The 16,934-nt window shown below is 43.1% G+C and overlaps 1 protein-coding gene across 2 annotated transcripts in view; it reads left to right on the forward strand.

The window, feature by feature from the left end:
- Positions 1-16,934, forward strand: part of LOC126237070 (myrosinase 1-like) — a 227,900-nt gene that overhangs the window by 157,118 nt on the left and 53,848 nt on the right. For both annotated transcript variants that reach the window (XM_049946869.1, XM_049946876.1), the window contains one exon: positions 37-179. In XM_049946869.1, the coding sequence (XP_049802826.1) occupies positions 37-179 (143 nt within the window). The remainder of the gene's footprint in view (positions 1-36; positions 180-16,934) is intronic.

Raw genomic sequence — 16,934 nt, forward strand, 5'->3', positions numbered from 1 at the left:
ATTCTCTGATTTCTCTATTTGCTTTTTTTGGCACAGATACGGCAGACTTCTTTGGCTTGAACCACTACACTACGTATTATGCTGAGCTGTCAGAAAATTCTCACTGGTGGCTTCATGATTCCGGTGTTCATTTGTCACAGGATCCGAAATGGCCTGCTGCTACTTCTTCATGGCTGAGGGTACGTACTTTCGTTAGTTCTGTAGGTGATGATCATTGAAAAGTTGACTGAAAATGTAATTACTGTTATACACTATATTGCCGAATATATGTAGGAGTCATATTCTATATCGAAAATAAATTAATAAATCGCTGCTTCTACCGACATCCTGATTCAGATGATGCAGTTAATGAAACATGTAAGTAATTTTTGAATCTGATTTTGAATACATACTCTTTTCGCACAATTGTACTTGGTTGCGATTTCAGTTACGCTCGGTATGTTGGCATAAGTTCATGTTTAGGCCTACTCTGAGTGGTGGGCATAAAACCTTGTCCGGAATTGCGCAAAATTCTCTGAAAATTATGTATAAGCAGTTAGTTCCGGTGCACGCACGTACTTAAAAGATTCTATGACGTATCATACCTCTTATTATTAGCTACAAACAATAAGAAGAAAAAAGAGACCATCATAATGGATACAGGAATTAGTATCTGCAAACGTATTTAAACAGATAAAAATTTGCATGGCGCCTTCCTAAGAAACGATTCCTTTTCCTTTTGTAAAAACTGCGTAACTCAAATACAAAGAAATAGTGATGATGGAAATTAAGCGTTTTATACCAATTAAATTAATAAGAGGTAAAATAGCACTCCCAAAATAAAATATTTTACAACACTTTTACTGTATCTGAAGAAAAAGTATCCCAGCCTTAAAAGAGCACAAAATCTCCAAGATTTGCAAAGATTTGCATAATCATGAAATTTAGTGGAGACTTCAATGCGATATCCTTTCAACAATTTCCAGAACAAAATCATTTCTCGAAACCTAGCAGAAAATACAAATACGTTCTGTGCTGTGGCTGCAGTTAGAATGTGCTATTTAGTTATTGCCTCGTTTTATCACGGTGGTTATACCATTACAGAGTGATAGAAGCGAATCAAAGTCACCACACTTATTACAAGTACAGTGAATATATTTCTAACTCTTACGAAGAGTATCAACGTAAAAAACACAAACCCACTAATGGTAGGTTGGTCACAAAGTCCTGACCAAAGTTCTTTACTCGCCCCATATTCTAAATCTATTCGAGGGGCGCTGACTTGCTGGGCATCATCGAGCAAGTAGACACTCATAGACCACTGTAGAGCTCTTGGAGACACTTGCATATGACTCGTTAACAACACGCTGATAATTTCACTTCTTATACTTTATTATATGTACTAAACTAGGGCACGGCCGCAGCGCAGCCAACACTCAAGTCACAAGCGGCAGGAAGACTCACAGAGACGCCCAGAGATGCCTCACACAGAGAACATCCCATGGTTCCCCTGAGAAGAATCGCTTCTTGGCTTTCGGCAAGATCAATGTATTTGTTTTTAGAAAAAATCGCGGGAGATAAGGAGAGGATAGGTACTTTATTTCGATTTCTGTAATAAAATGTTAGATCATCAGTCACTTCAATTTTTACACAATTTCTTTTCCCTTTAAACTATACTGCGACGGAATCACACTCATTTATTTTATGATGATTCCTGATCCTCACTACAAATATCATATTAGAAGTGTAGTAGGACCGACCCAAATCGCACTCGTACACCTCGCATACTTGAAAAGCGCGATAAGCAATATCTCAGTAATTGAAAGCCACCAGTCCTGCAACAGCCTTCACTGTATCTCCTGGATACCGCACAATAGCAGCAGTCGCCAAACCATTACCAAGTTGATTTGCATCACCGTTCACGATCGTAAAGTTAAGAACACATCCGACAAACACGGAAGGCCCTTGCAGAACGACTTGCGCTCCAACATTTCAACTCAAGGTCACTACTATATTGTCAATGGCCTTATAGGCCGTGTGAGGTGAACGCCTAAATCTCCTCCTGTAGCGTGGCATCTCTGTTCGCCGTCCAATGCTGTTGCATCTACATAAGTAATGCATGTGGAAAGACGACGTTAGTCGTGCAGCTGCACGTGGAACAGCATTGGACGACGAACAGAGAGCCACGCTACAGGAGGAGATTTAGGCGTGCACGTCACACGGCCTATAAGGCCTTTGACAATATAGTAGTGACCTTGAGTTATAACGTTGGAGCGCAAGTTGTTCTGCAAGGGCTTTCAGTATTTGTCGGATGTGTTCTTAACTGTACAATGGAGAACACTGATGCAAATCAACATGGTAATGGTTGGGTGACTGCTGATATTCTACGGTATCCAGGAGATACAGTGAAGGCTGTAGCAGGACTGGAGGCTTTCAATAGCTGAGACATTATTGCTTACCGCACTTTTCAAGAATGTGAGGTGTACAACCCGTACATGGGTCGGTCATATTACACGTCTAATAAGCCATTTGTAGAGACGACCAGGAATCATCGTAAAATATATATATTATACATGTCCAGTGATGATAACGTTATTAACACGCTGACAACTCGATGTCGTTGGGTCACGCGACTGCCAAAGTGCTCGACGAGCGGAAGGATACCTTCACGCAGTAGTTCAGTTCACGTGACTGGCGTTTTAAAAGTAGTGCGGCAACGTTGCAGTCCTCTGGTTCTCTGGCAGAGTTGGCGCCATCCGTGAGGCTGATTGAAACTATGTGATGGTTACACTGTTTACGTCTGCCGTAGAGGCAGCCCGCACACGTGGCTGTACCGCTGGAGATCGCAGTGCCGCTAGGATACAGCATCCCTTCCATCTCTAGGGAATGGATGGTGGAGCCATCACGATGTCGTGCAGATCATTCCCATTTACCGAAAAAGAGAACCTTGCATCATATACGTCATTTGAGGCACATCAGTATCAAAGGTGTAACTGACTGACGTGTTTCCTGGCATAGGCCTGATCTACTGTTTGAATCTCAAACATGCAACGACCCAAGAGCTTGGTTTTACGTGCCATAATCCACAGTCTCTTGCCCTGTGGGAATATGGAGGCGAACGTGTGGTCATGTAACCTGAATTTGTGTGTCAACACAACATTAGGTAGGTCACTATGATCAGCCATTTGATAATAGGCAGAACGATTCTTTGGAGTCGACCATGTAACTTCTCTTCTAGACAGTGACCGTCATGAGACGTGCTGCGATATGCAGATAAAAACACACTTTAGGCATCATCTTGATTGTAATGGCCAAGAGAATTGTCAAGTTGCGTCTTAAAATTCCTCATGAATTTCTCTGCGACATCGTTCGAGTCTGAGTGAAATAGTGCCAACTGAATATGTGTGGTGCCGTTTGCCTCACAATGTGCCTCCCACTCCTGAGAGGTGAAATATGTACTGTTACCAGTAACGAGCAAAACTTCTTGATAACGCCTAAATCATCTTTCAGGACATAAACATTTGCACCTGGAGATATACAGTTACTAAAAGCATCCACAACAACGAGCCACCGATCCGCCAAAAACACTCCCGCAAAATCAGATCCAAGGCTGAGTGGTTGCGGTCACATACAATACCTTTTAGGCGGCCCCGCTTGGTGGTGTTGACAGTGTGTACAGTTGGTGAGAATGAGCTCAAGATCTTTGTCGATCCTCTTCCAAAAGACTCGCTCATACGCCATTCGTTTGCCAAGGACTATGATCCCAGTGACCCTGATGTAGTAAACTCAGGACTTTCTGTTGCAGGGCCATAGGAAAAAGTCTCTAGTTTTTATTTTATTTTCGTGGTGTAAGAGAAGAACCCCTTAAAAACAGTGATTTCATGCCTTTGGTGCTAATACACAGTGGTCTCCAGGTTATGAATTATGTTTTTATCTACCAACCACTAAGTTTCCACGTAATGTTTTCCGTCCTGGGGATCAGATTGCTGGTGGATGCAACAGGAACAGGAAAATTTTTCGTCGCTTCTTCTGTATCAGTATGCAAATGGAAACAGATTTCTGGCATTGCAGTCAATTATGAGTCTCTCCCAGCTGGTAGGCAAATAAGTAAGTTGGCTTTCGCTTTCTGAATGGTAGTTACATACCAGCTGAAAAATGTTTGTGTCGGAGCACAAAACAAGGCGATCATGCTCCTCTTTATAAGACTCTGACAGGAAAGTGGAGAACCATATGTCTCAATTCTCATTCCGCCTTCCTCATCTACAATTTTCACATGTGAATATATTGCGCTCTTTCAACACAGAACATTCTAAATCCTTTTGCCCAATCTATCTTTGTAGTGAAGCCTTCACACTCAGCATCTCCCTCTCACTACCACCGTCTATATACGTGTCTCTGCCACTGTCTCCCTTTTTCTCATTGGCACTTCCCCTGTCCGTCTCTCCCACAGTCACTAATTTCATCCCCTCCTCTAGGTCTTCGTTAGCACTGTCTCCTTCTCTGACACTTTCACTGTCTCTCTGTCCCAAAGTGATTGCCTTTGTCTCACTCTCTTTCTCTTCCATTGCCACTGGATCTTTCTTTCTCGCTTACAGTCTGCTGTCTTTCTCATCAACCGCCATTGTCTCCTCTCCACTTGCTTAGCGTTTGACCCCTAGACCGGGAAACTCCAACACGTGGGTATAAGGGATGGAGGAAACTGGACCAGTTTTTCGTATTACTCGCCAGTCTGGGGAGGTCCAGACCCTTAAAGGCTATGTATGATCTTCGCTCATCTCTCTTTTTCACTTCCATGACTCCTCTCTCTTTTACTCCCTTTGCTACTACCTTCATACATCTATCTTTCGCTGTTACTGTCACTGTCTCTCATTGACCATCACTACCTCCCGTCTCTGCTGCTCTCTTTCAGCACAAAAAAGGGCGAATACATTCGAAAGCCAAAATTTTTGGTAAAGACGGTGGGGTGAGGAATGGGACTGCTGTTCCCACTTTTCTATCAGAATCTTTGAAACTGGAGCATATTCGTCCTTTTTGTGCTCCAACAGTGGCATTTTTCAGCTGATTCCTTTCTTTTCCCTGTTACAGCAGCTTGTGTTGCTTGTACGAGGGTTGGAACTTTAATAGTGGCAGCTATTTATTTACAGCTCGTACAAAATAGATACGTGTTTCAAAGTTTTACTGACCTTCAAAGTAGCCACTAGCATTGTGTACAGCCCGTTGCCAGCGATGAGGAAGTTGTAGGATACTCTTAGCAGTGCCAGTTGTATTGACAGTTCGAGCGGCGCGGTCTATTGCCTGACAAATTTGTAGCAGTTCTGAAGCGAATGCTGTGACATGTTCCCTTCAGTTTAGAAATGGAGTTGAACTCACGTGGGATTAAATCAGGGGAGTGCAGCAGGTGGTATAGCACTTAGAAGGCCCACCAGCCAAACAAATCAGTGACAGCTTGCACTCTACGTGCTTGAGCATTGCCCTGCAAAATGATGGTGACGTCATGCAGAAAGTGTCATCACTTCCGTCTCTAAGATGGTCGTAGGTTTGTTCCAAAAATGAACAGCATAGAGACAGAAGTAATGATACTCTCTCCAGGACCTGACCATCATTTTGCAGGACAATGCTCAAGTACGTACAGTGCAAGCTGTTACTGATTTGTTTGACTGATGGGGCTGTCAAGAGCTATACACCTGCTGCACTCCCCTGACATGAGCCCTCGTAAGTTCAGCTCGATTTCTAAACTGAAGGAAACACTTCACGGCATTCGCTTCAGAACTGCTACAAATTCGTCGGGCAATAGACCGCGTTGCTCAAATTGTCAGACGGCCGGTATGGCCGGGCGGTTCTAGGCGCTTCAGTCTGGAACCGCGCGACCGCTACGGTCGCAGGTTCGAATCCTGCCTCGGGCATGGATATGTGTGATGTCCTTAGGTTAGTTAGGTTCAAGTAGTTCTAAGTCTAGAGGACTGATGAACCATTTTTTTCGAATTGTCAACACAACTGGCACTGATAAGAGTATCCTACGGCCTCCACATCGGTGGCAACGTCTTATACACAATGCTGGTGACTTCTTTGAAGATCAGTAAAACTTTGAAACACGTATCTATTTTGTAAGAGCTGTAAATAAACAGTTTCCACTATTAAAGTTCCAACCCTCATATATAACAGATCCTGTGAGTCAGTAATATTTTGGCAGTTTATTTACATACTTCTAAACATTCATATATTTTGACATACATAAATAACAAACAAGTATGCACAATATAAGGTTAACACTGAATCGTCTCCCATCCATCGCAGTTTCCTTTTGTACTACTTTACATAAAAATACACAACATTTTTTTACGGTTAACCTACAGTATACCAAAAACGCGTTGATAGATTTGCAAGTGGAAAGAATTCCGTATGACAAAATAAATTTTTGTAAGGTGCTTACGCCGCCAGGTAGTGCCCATTAAACAGAGAAAGCACGTCATATAGTTTTATTGGTGAAAAAATGGTATTGACAACATAGTTTGGTGACCTCAAAAACCTTACGATGATTTCAGAACCCTTGGCACATGTTCACTATGTCAGTTTAAACTACCTTTACGCCTCAGACCGGATATTTCTTGCACATTCTACGTGCATTACATACGGTAACTTTGAACCTTTGGATCTCGGCAACGAATAATGATACCGAAAAATGTTTCAGGCTTCCCAAAAGTATCATCTTAAGAGCAGATTTAAAAAGTTTCTGTGATTTACCCTGAACAGTAATTACAGTCACACAGCTGGTAACCTTGGAACCCAAAAATCATTTTTTTTCGGATGTATCTTAATAACAGATAAAGATTTTCGAAAACGGGAAAATTGTGCTTCTAGGTAAATGTCTAAATAATGTATAATTGAAATTCGAGACGTTTTCTTTGGTTAGTTATTTACATAATTGCGCCGCACGGAGCAGAAAAGGCTTAAAACCTATTTGTGCGGTTTTCTGCATAAGAGCGGTAACTTTGAACCTCTGAGTCTCGGTAACGGATAATTATAACGAAAAAAAACTTCGAAGTTCCCCGATAACATCACTGTAAGAACGAATGGTAAAAAATTCTATGATTTCCCATCAATAGACATTGTAGGAGTGTCCATCCCCTACTTTTGTAATTTTTGGTACGGTACTCAAAAAATCTCGGTTTTTCGGGCAGTTCTCAGGAACTGTCCATGACAATTGGTGTTTTGTAAGCCGCCTAAGGCCCACACTAAACCACACCTGATGCAAATGAACCAACCGACTTGCTCAATTTATCTGGGCTCGAGGAAGTGTGAAATGGGTAGCTACAGTATGCCCGTCCTCCCTATAGCTATACAAACGGTCGCTAGGCCATGGACTCCCCCTTATCATTGTCGTCAATAACACGTGAGAGAAATACAGCACATCGTTGAAGACGCGGCGCCATTCTCTGTGTAATGCTATTTCAAGCACTGAAGTGGAGAGCAAAGGCTTTTGGTCCATTACAGAAAAGAATCTATGCCCATAAACACAGTTGCGAAACTTTTTGAGACGAAAACTATGGCTGACGCTTCCTTATCGATTTGGCGATAGTCTCTCTGCGCAGAAGTAAAGTTGTTGGAAGCAAAACCCGTCCATTGCATTTTCTGTGAAATGATGGCTCTCAGTCCATAATCTGAAGCATCAGCTGTCACGATAAACGTCTTCTTTGGATCGTAGTTTATTAAGCAAGTGTATTTAGTGAAATGTTTGTTGACATCTGGAAGACCACATTTTCATAACATGGAAGGGAAGGTTCTGAAATGGCCGCAGCATGCAGAATAAATTTCCTGCACCGCATTTTACAGACTATAAGATTCACTTCTTTCTTCGAAAAATTGCGTCCAAAATTCAGGTCACTCTTGTACTCGAAATTAATACAAAAATGTCCAGTGTTTGATCTAAAATTCCAGCCAGTCTTAAAAATGGCCATATATTCGATGCCGCGGGAAACCTATCTCTTCCTGGCAATATTGGATTCAACTGGCAGCAGCAGTGCACCGATGCAACAAACATAAGTTTCGGGGATTCACAAGCTCCCTCCCGCCCCGCCATCACACACAAAAAAAAAAGGTTCAAATGGCTCTAAGCACTATGGGACTTAAAACATACGAGGGCGTCAGTCTCCTATACTTAGAACTACCTAAACCTAACTAACCTAAGGACATCAGACACATCCATGCCCGAGGCAGGATTCGAACCTGCGACCGTAGCAGCAGCGCGGTTCCGGACTGAAGCGCCTAGAACCGCTCCGCCACAGCGGCCGGCCCATCTCACACACAAAACACTCTCTAGCTGCCGGCCAGCGTGGCCGATCGGTTCTAGGCGCTACAGTCTGGAAACGCGCGACCGCTACGGTCGCAGGTTCGAACCTGCCTTTGGCATGGATGTGTGTGATGTCCTTAGGTTAGTTAGGTTTAAGTAGTTCTAAGTTCTAGGGGACTTATGACCTCAGCAGTTGAGTCCCATAGTGCTCAGAGCCATTTGAACCATTTGAACTCTCTAGCTTATGAGGAGTCATTGCAGTCTGCGGTGCTAGTGAACTTGAATTCATTCAGTTGTGATTTGTATTATCGGTAACAGTACAAAATTCGTTCAGTTGTGTGATCGGTAACAGGGAAATATTTTTGTTGGTTGTAGTTTCGTAATGGAAGAAATAAAAGCTATTCTTATGATGCTGGCTATAGATTGAAAGCAATTGCGTATGCAGAAAAACATGGAAACAGAGCAGCTGAGCGGCATTTCGGCCCTCACCCAAAAGAAAAAAATTATTTGCGATTAGCGGGCTACTAAAGAAGAACTGAAAAAAATGAGGGAGACTAAATGTGCAAATAAAAGACTGAATGCAAAATGGCCGAAACTAGAAGATGGCATATTGAAATGGACTAAAGGACACCGTCAAAATGGCATTGGAATTACTACAAAAATGCATCGAAATACACGTTCTTAAGCTAGCGCTACAGTGGAACTTAACCGACGTTGAGGGTGGATTTGGTTAGTGCTACAGGTTTATGAAGCGTCATGGACATAGCATGCGAACAAGAACCAAAATATCTCGGAAAATTCTGCAAGAGTATGAACAGAAAGTATTATCTTTCCATCGCTTTATTATACATCATCGACAGAAAACCAGTTTGGAACTAAGCCAAATAGCGAATACGGACGAAACACTTCTGATGTTTGTAGTGCTGATTAAAAGAACTTTTACCGTGAAATATGTTAAGTCTGTAATTATAAAAACAAAAGGACTTGAAAAATGCACTACACTGTTGTCCTTTCATGTAACTTAACACAACTATCGTTTTAAAGCGTAAAACAGTGCCAAAACCTTCCGAAATACCGCCAGGTGTTTTTCGCGTACATGGCAAGGGTTGGATGGACGAGGCTCGTTGGATTAGCACAGTGGGAGAGAGAAGGAAAGGTGCTTTGTTGAAGAGGAATTCTCTTCTTGTGCTAGATCAGTTCAGTAGTCATTTGAAAAACTCTGTGAAAGAGAAATTGAGACAGGGAGTTAACAGAGCTTGCTATTACTCCGGGAGGACTTACTTCACAATTGCAACATCTTGATGTCTTGATAAATAAACCATTTAAAGTGTAAATGAGAGAGGAATGGAACAAATTGATGACGTATGAAACCCAACATGAAATCGCGCCGAAGGGAGCTTTAAAACGACCTACAGTCAAACAAGTGTGTCAGTGGATAAAACAGTTGTGGTCTAGATTGAGAGAAGACATTATCGTTAAGCCTTTCATGAAGTGCGGCTTAAGCAACGCTCTCGATGGCAGTGAAGACCCCCTTATTACAGGATGCGGCAGAACCGACTAAGCAGTTTCTTTCGATCACCGCTGGGGCTGTGGTGGGGATAGGAAGTTGCACGTGGTCTGCCCTTGTTCAGTCGTTAACCCCATTTCAGTAGCCAACATGGACTGGACCGGTGCACATCGTAGTTTTTCCTTTCGCGCTTATTATGAAAACAACAGATCTGTGATTGCTACACAACGAGCTTTTCGGCGACAGTTCATCATTCTACGCAACAGTGCTGTTCCTAATGCAAACACGATTCCATAATCGGTTCGGCAGTTGGAGGAAACTGGTAGCACACTAAGAGTAGTTACACATGGCACACGCAAATCCATCAGAACGCCAGAAAATGTGCAGCGGGTGAGAACAGCAGTTCAACAATCGCCACAACGTTCTGCTCGACGACATGGTGTTCATTGGGGATTTCAGACCGCAGTTTGAGAAGGATTCTGCAATGCGATTTGGAGTTCCATCCTTTCAAAATAATGATTGCTCAAGAATTACGCCCAGCAGGTTACGCCAACCGTCAAAATCTATGTGAGCAAATGCTTGCTCAGATCCCTCCGAATGCAGCTTTCTTCAGCAGTGATGAAGCACATTTTCATCTTGAAACTTCCTGGCAGATTAAAACTGTGTGCCCGACCGAGACTCGAACTCGGGACCTTTGCCTTTCGCGGGCAAGTACTCTACCATCTGAGCTACCGAAGCACGACTCACGCCCGGTACTCACAGTTATACTTTTGCCAGTATCTCGTCTCCTACCTTCCAAACTTTACAGAAGCTCTCCTGCAAGGTTCGCAGGAGAGCTTCTGTAAAGTTTGGAAGGTAGGAGACGAGATACTGGCAGAAGTAAAGCTGTGAGTACCGGGCGTGAGTCGTGCTTCGGTGGCTCAGATGGTAGAGCACTTGCCCGCGCCGGCCGTGGTGGCCGAGCGGTTCTAGGCGCTTCAGTCCGGAACTGCGCGACTGCTACGGTCGCAGGTTCGAATCCTGTCTCGGGCATGGATGTGTGTAACGCCCTTAGGTTAGTTAGGTTTAAGTAGTTCTTTCTAGGGGACTGGTGACCTCAGATGTTAAGTCCCATAGTGCTCAGAGCCATTTGAGCCACTTGCCCGCGAAAGGCAAAGGTCCCGAGTTCGAGTCTCGGTCGGGAACACAGTTTTAATCTGCCAGGAAGTTTCATATCAGCGCACACTCCGCTGCAGAGTGAAAATCTCATTCTGGAAACATCCCCCAGGCTGTGGCTAAGCCATGTCTCCGCTATATCCTTTCTTTCAGGAGTGCTAGTTCTGCAAGGTTCGCAGGAGGGCTTCTGTAAAGTTTGGAAGGTAGGAGACGAGATACTGGCAGAAGTAAAGCTGTGAGTACCGGGCGTGAGTCGTGCTTCGGTAGCTCAGATGGTAGAGCACTTGCCCGCGAAAGGCAAAGGTCCCGAGTTCGAGTCTCGGTCGGGCAAACAGTTTTAATCTGCCAGGAAGTTTCATATCAGCGCACACTCCGCTGCAGAGTGAAAATCTCATTCTGGAAACATCCCCCAGGCTGTGGCTAAGCCATGTCTCCGCTATATCCTTTCTTTCAGGAGTGCTAGTTCTGCAAGGTTCGCAGGAGAGCTTCTGTAAAGTTTGGAAGGTGGGAGACGAGATACTGGCAGAAGTAAAGCTGTGAGTACCGGGCGTGAGTCGTGCTTCGGTAGCTCAGATGGTAGAGCACTTGCCCGCGAAAGGCAAAGGTCCCGAGTTCGAGTCTCGGTCGGGCACACAGTTTTAATCTGCCAGGAAGTTTCATATCAGCGCACACTCCGCTGCAGAGTGAAAATCTCATTCTGGAAACATCCCCCAGGCTGTGGCTAAGCCATGTCTCCGCTATATCCTTTCTTTCAGGAGTGCTAGTTCTGCAAGGTTCGCAGGAGGGCTTCTGTAAAGTTTGGAAGGTAGGAGACGAGATACTGGCAGAAGTAAAGCTGTGAGTACCGGGCGTGAGTCGTGCTTCGGTAGCTCAGATGGTAGAGCACTTGCCCGCGAAAGGCAAAGGTCCCGAGTTCGAGTCTCGGTCGGGCACACAGTTTTAATCTGCCAGGAAGTTTCATATCAGCGCACACTCCGCTGCAGAGTGAAAATCTCATTCTGGAAACATCCCCCAGGCTGTGGCTAAGCCATGTCTCCGCTATATCCTTTCTTTCAGGAGTGCTAGTTCTGCAAGGTTCGCAGGAGGGCTTCTGTAAAGTTTGGAAGGTAGGAGACGAGATACTGGCAGAAGTAAAGCTGTGAGTACCGGGCGTGAGTCGTGCTTCGGTAGCTCAGATGGTAGAGCACTTGCCCGCGAAAGGCAAAGGTCCCGAGTTCGAGTCTCGGTCGGGCACACAGTTTTAATCTGCCAGGAAGTTTCATATCAGCGCACACTCCGCTGCAGAGTGAAAATCTCATTTTGGAAACATCCCCCAGGCTGTGGCTAAGCCATGTCTCCGCTATATCCTTTCTTTCAGGAGTGCTAGTTCTGCAAGGTTCGCAGGAGGGCTTCTGTAAAGTTTGGAAGGTAGGAGACGAGATACTGGCAGAAGTAAAGCTGTGAGTACCGGGCCTGAGTCGTGCTTCGGTAGCTCAGATGGTAGAGCACTTGCCCGCGAAAGGCAAAGGTCCCGAGTTCGAGTCTCGGTCGGGCACACAGTTTTAATCTGCCAGGAAGTTTCATATCAGCGCACAGTCCGCTGCAGAGTGAAAATCTCATTCTACATTTTCATCTTAGTGGGCGCATGTATAAGCAAAACTTTCGCTACTGAGCTGAAAATAATCCCCGAATTATTCATGAAAGACCGCGACATTCTCCTAAAGTGATAGTGTTGTGTGCCATATTACAATTTGACGTGGTAGGCCCTCACTTTTTTGAGGAGGAAGGAGTGACAGTGAATTCCACACGTTATGTTTCAATGTTGACAAATTTTCTGTAACCCAGAATGGACGAGACTGTTGAAGAATTCGGACTGGGGGACTTGTGGTTCCAACAGGATGGAGCTACTGCTCACACAGCTCGAATTTCACTTGATGTTTTGAGAGAAATGTTCCAGGGACAGCTCGTTTCTTTGAGAGGTGATGTCGGGTGACCTGCGCGGTCACCAGATTTCAGCATTTGTGACTACTTTCTTTGGGGACATCTGAAGGAAAAGATTTTCAAAAGCAGTCCTCACACCCTACCAGAGTTAAAAGAGCGGATTATTGACGAAGTGAATGCCATAACCCGCGATATGTGTGCAAGAGCTGCTCGAAGCTTCAGGGATCGTCTACGACAATGTATTGATGCTAACGGCCGCCATCTTGAGGACATTATTTTCAAAACTAAATGATTGTAAAATGGTATATTGTACTAACTTAGAAAATAAAAACATTTTTTTCTCTATACATCCAGATTTACTTTTTATTGCTGCTTAAAACTCCTTAGTCGGTTCTGCCGCACCCTGTATATGGACAGGGCAAGGAGACAACGAATAAGGGAAAGGAGAAAGTTCAGATGACAATTTTCAGAGATTTTAGAAGTCAGTTCGGTTTTGTAAACTAAGAATTTTTTTGCCCAGCTTGGCAATCCAATAATAAACACTGGAAAAATATTATTTTTATAAAAAATTGCGTAAAAGTTAACGTGCGTCTTACAGTCCATAGCGTCTTATAATTTGAAAAATACGGTAAGAGTTGAACTGACACCGAATGGAGTTACCTGCATCACATTAGTGGGAGGCAGTAGCTTCGGAACAGATTCTGTTCGTTTAGGTGTGAGCGTTATGCCACCAATGTTGAATATTTGTCCCAAGTGCTCTGTTTGCCTAAAAAAGAAAATACACTTTTCTTTGCTGCACCTTAAATTAGGTCGTTCTAAATCTTGAAACAATGATTCAAAATTTCATTAAGGTTCACTCGAGTCTCTCCCTGTGACTACGATATCATCAAGATAATCTGTGGTGCCTAAAGCGGCGATAGTTCACTGTTTAAGAGACATATTATTGGAAAATAGCTGGAGTGCTAGAGACACCAAATAGCAACCTTTTACGTCGAAATACGGCAAAAGGAGTGTTATGAATGAAAACTCACATAATACTGGTGTAATGTTCCACAATATTTATTATTTATTTCTCAAACCGATTTTCGGTTGTTACACCACCATCAGGTACAAAAATGGGGTAACAGCCGAAAACCAGATTGTGAAATAAATAATAAATATTGTAGAATATTACAGCAGTGTTGTGCGTGTTTTCATTCATAATGTATAAAATGTTCTGCCAAGCACCGATGGAACAATTAATGCAAAAGGAGCATTAATCACCAAAACATTTTGTGACTATCCACCCTAGGGAAATTGAAGTAATGCCTTCTTTAGGTAGATTTTAGCAAAAATTTTACTTCCAGCTAACTTAGCCATAATATCCTCCACTTTGGAAAACGGATACATCTACACATTCGTTTGTATGTTAATTGTGGCTTTTAAGTCGCCACAGATTCAAAGAGATCCATCTGTTATCTTAACAAGCACTACCAGTGTAACCTACTGGCTATTCGTGATTGGTTCGATGGCTCCTTCTTCTTGTAATTGTTCCAATTTCAAATTAAATTTATCTCTCAAAGTAAAAAGTAAGTTATGGCCATTGCAAAACTTAAGTATCGCTGTAGACTTCAGCTTCATATGTTGTTCTTCTTGTGGTCTTCAGTCCTGAGACTGGTTTGATGGATGCTACTCTATCCTGTGCAAGCTTCTTCATCTCCCCGTACCTACTGCAACCTACAGCCTTCTGAATAGGTTTAGTGTACTCATCTCTTGGTCCCCCTCTACGGTTTTTACCCTCCACGCTGCCCTCCAATACTAAATTGGTTATCCCTTATGCCTCAGAACATGTCCTACCAACCGATCCCTTCTTCTAGTCAAGTTGTGCCACAAACTCCTCTTCTCCCCAATTCTATTCAATACCTCCTCATTAGTTATGTGATCTGCCCATCTAATCTTCAGCATTCTTCTGTAGCACCACATTTCGAAAGCTTCTATTCTCTTCTTGTCCAAACTAGTTATTGTCCATGTTTCACTTCCATACATGGCTACGCTCCATACAAATACTTTCAGAATCGACTTCCTGACACTTAAATCTATACTCGGTGTTAACAAATTTTTCTTCAGAAACGCTTTCCTTGCCATTGCCAGTCTACATTTTATATCCTCTCTACTTCGACCATCATCAGTTATTTTGCTCCCCAAATAGCAAAACTCCTTTACTACATTAAGTGTCTCATTTCCTAATCTAATTCCCTCAGCATCACTCGACTTAATTCGACTACATTCCATTACTCTCATTTTGCTTTTGTTGATGTTCATCTTATATCCTCCTTTCAAGACAATGTCCATTCCGTTCAACTGCTCTTATAAGTCCTTAGCTGTCTCTGACACAATTACAATGTCTCGGCGAACCTCAAAGTTTTTATTTCTTCTCCATGGATTTTAATACCTACTCCGAATTTCTCTTTAGTTTCCTTCACTGCTTGCTCTATATACAGATTGAATAACATCGGGGAGAGGCTACAACCCCGTCTCACTCCCTTCCCAACCACTGCTTCCCTTTCATGCCCCTCGACTCTAATAACTGCCATCTGGTTTCTCTACAAATTGTAAATAGCCTTTCGTTATTTCTTCTTCATGCATTTTAATACCTACTCTGAATTTTTCTTTTGTTTCCTTCACTGCTTACTCAATATACAGATTGAATAACATCAGGGAGAGGCTACAACCCTATCTCACTCCCTTCCCAACCACTGATTCCCTTTCATGCCCCTCGACTCTTATCACTGCCATCTGGTTTCTGTACAAACTGTAAATAGCCTTTCGTTCCCTGTATTTTACCCCTGCCACCTTCAGAATTTGAAAGAGAGTATTCCAGTTAACATTATCAAAAGCTTTCTCTAAGTCTACAAGTGCTAGAAACGTAGGTTTGCCTTTCCTTAATTTAGCTTCTAAGATAAGTCGTAGGGTCAGTATTGCCTCGCGTGTTCCAATATTTCTACGGAATCCAAACTGATCTTCCCCGAGGTCGGCTTCTACCACTTTTTCCATTCGTCTGTAAAGAATTCGCGTTAGTATTTTGCAGCAATTTTCACATCTGTCAGCACCTGCTTTCTTTGCGATTGGAGTTATCTTCTTCTTGAAGTCTGAGGGTATTTCGCCTGTCTCATACATCTTGCTCACCAGATGGTAGAGTTTTGTCAGGACTGGCTCTCTCAAGGCCGTCAGTAGTTCTAATGGAATGTTGTCTACTCCTGGGGCCTTGTTTCGACTCAGGTCTTTCAGTGCTCTGTCAAACTCTTCACGCAGTATCATATCTCACATTTAATCTTCATCTACCTCGTCTTCCATTTCCATAATATTGTCCCCAAGTACATCGCCCTTGTATAGACCCTCTATATACTCCTTCCACCTTTCTGCTTTTCTTTCTTTGCTTAGAACTAGGTTTCCATGGGTTGCCATCTGAGCTCTTGATATTCATACAAGTGGTTCTCTTCTCTCCAAAGGTCTCTTTAATTTTCCTGTAGGCAGTATCTATCTTACCCCTACTGAGATAAGCCTCTACATCCTTACATTTGTCCTCTAGCCATGCCTGCTTAGCCATTTTGCACTTCCTGTCGATCTCATTTTTGAGACGTTTGTATTCCTTTTTGCCTGCTTCGTTTACTGCATTTTTATATTTTCTCCTTTCATCAATTAAATTCAATATTTCTTCTGTTACCCAAGGATTTCTACTAGCCCTCGTCTTTTTACCTACTAGACCCTTTGCTGCCTTCACTACTTCATCTCTCAAAGCTACCCATTCTTCTTCCACTGTATTTCTTTCCCCCATTCCTGTCAATTGCTCCCTTATGCTCTCCCTGAAACTCTGTACAACCTCTGGTTGAGTCAGTTTATCCAGGTCCCATCTCCTTAAATTCCCACCTTTTTGCAGTTTCTTCAGTTTTAATCTACAGTTCATAACCAATAGATTGTGGTCAGAGTTCACATCTGCCCCTGGAAATGTCTTACAATTTAAAACCTGGTTCCTAAATCTCTGTCTTACCATTATATAATCTATCTGAAACCTGTCAGTACCTCCATGCTTCTTCCATGTGTACAACC

Source organism: Schistocerca nitens, chromosome 1, assembly GCF_023898315.1.
Source record: "Schistocerca nitens isolate TAMUIC-IGC-003100 chromosome 1, iqSchNite1.1, whole genome shotgun sequence".
Lineage (NCBI taxonomy): Eukaryota > Metazoa > Arthropoda > Insecta > Orthoptera > Acrididae > Schistocerca > Schistocerca nitens.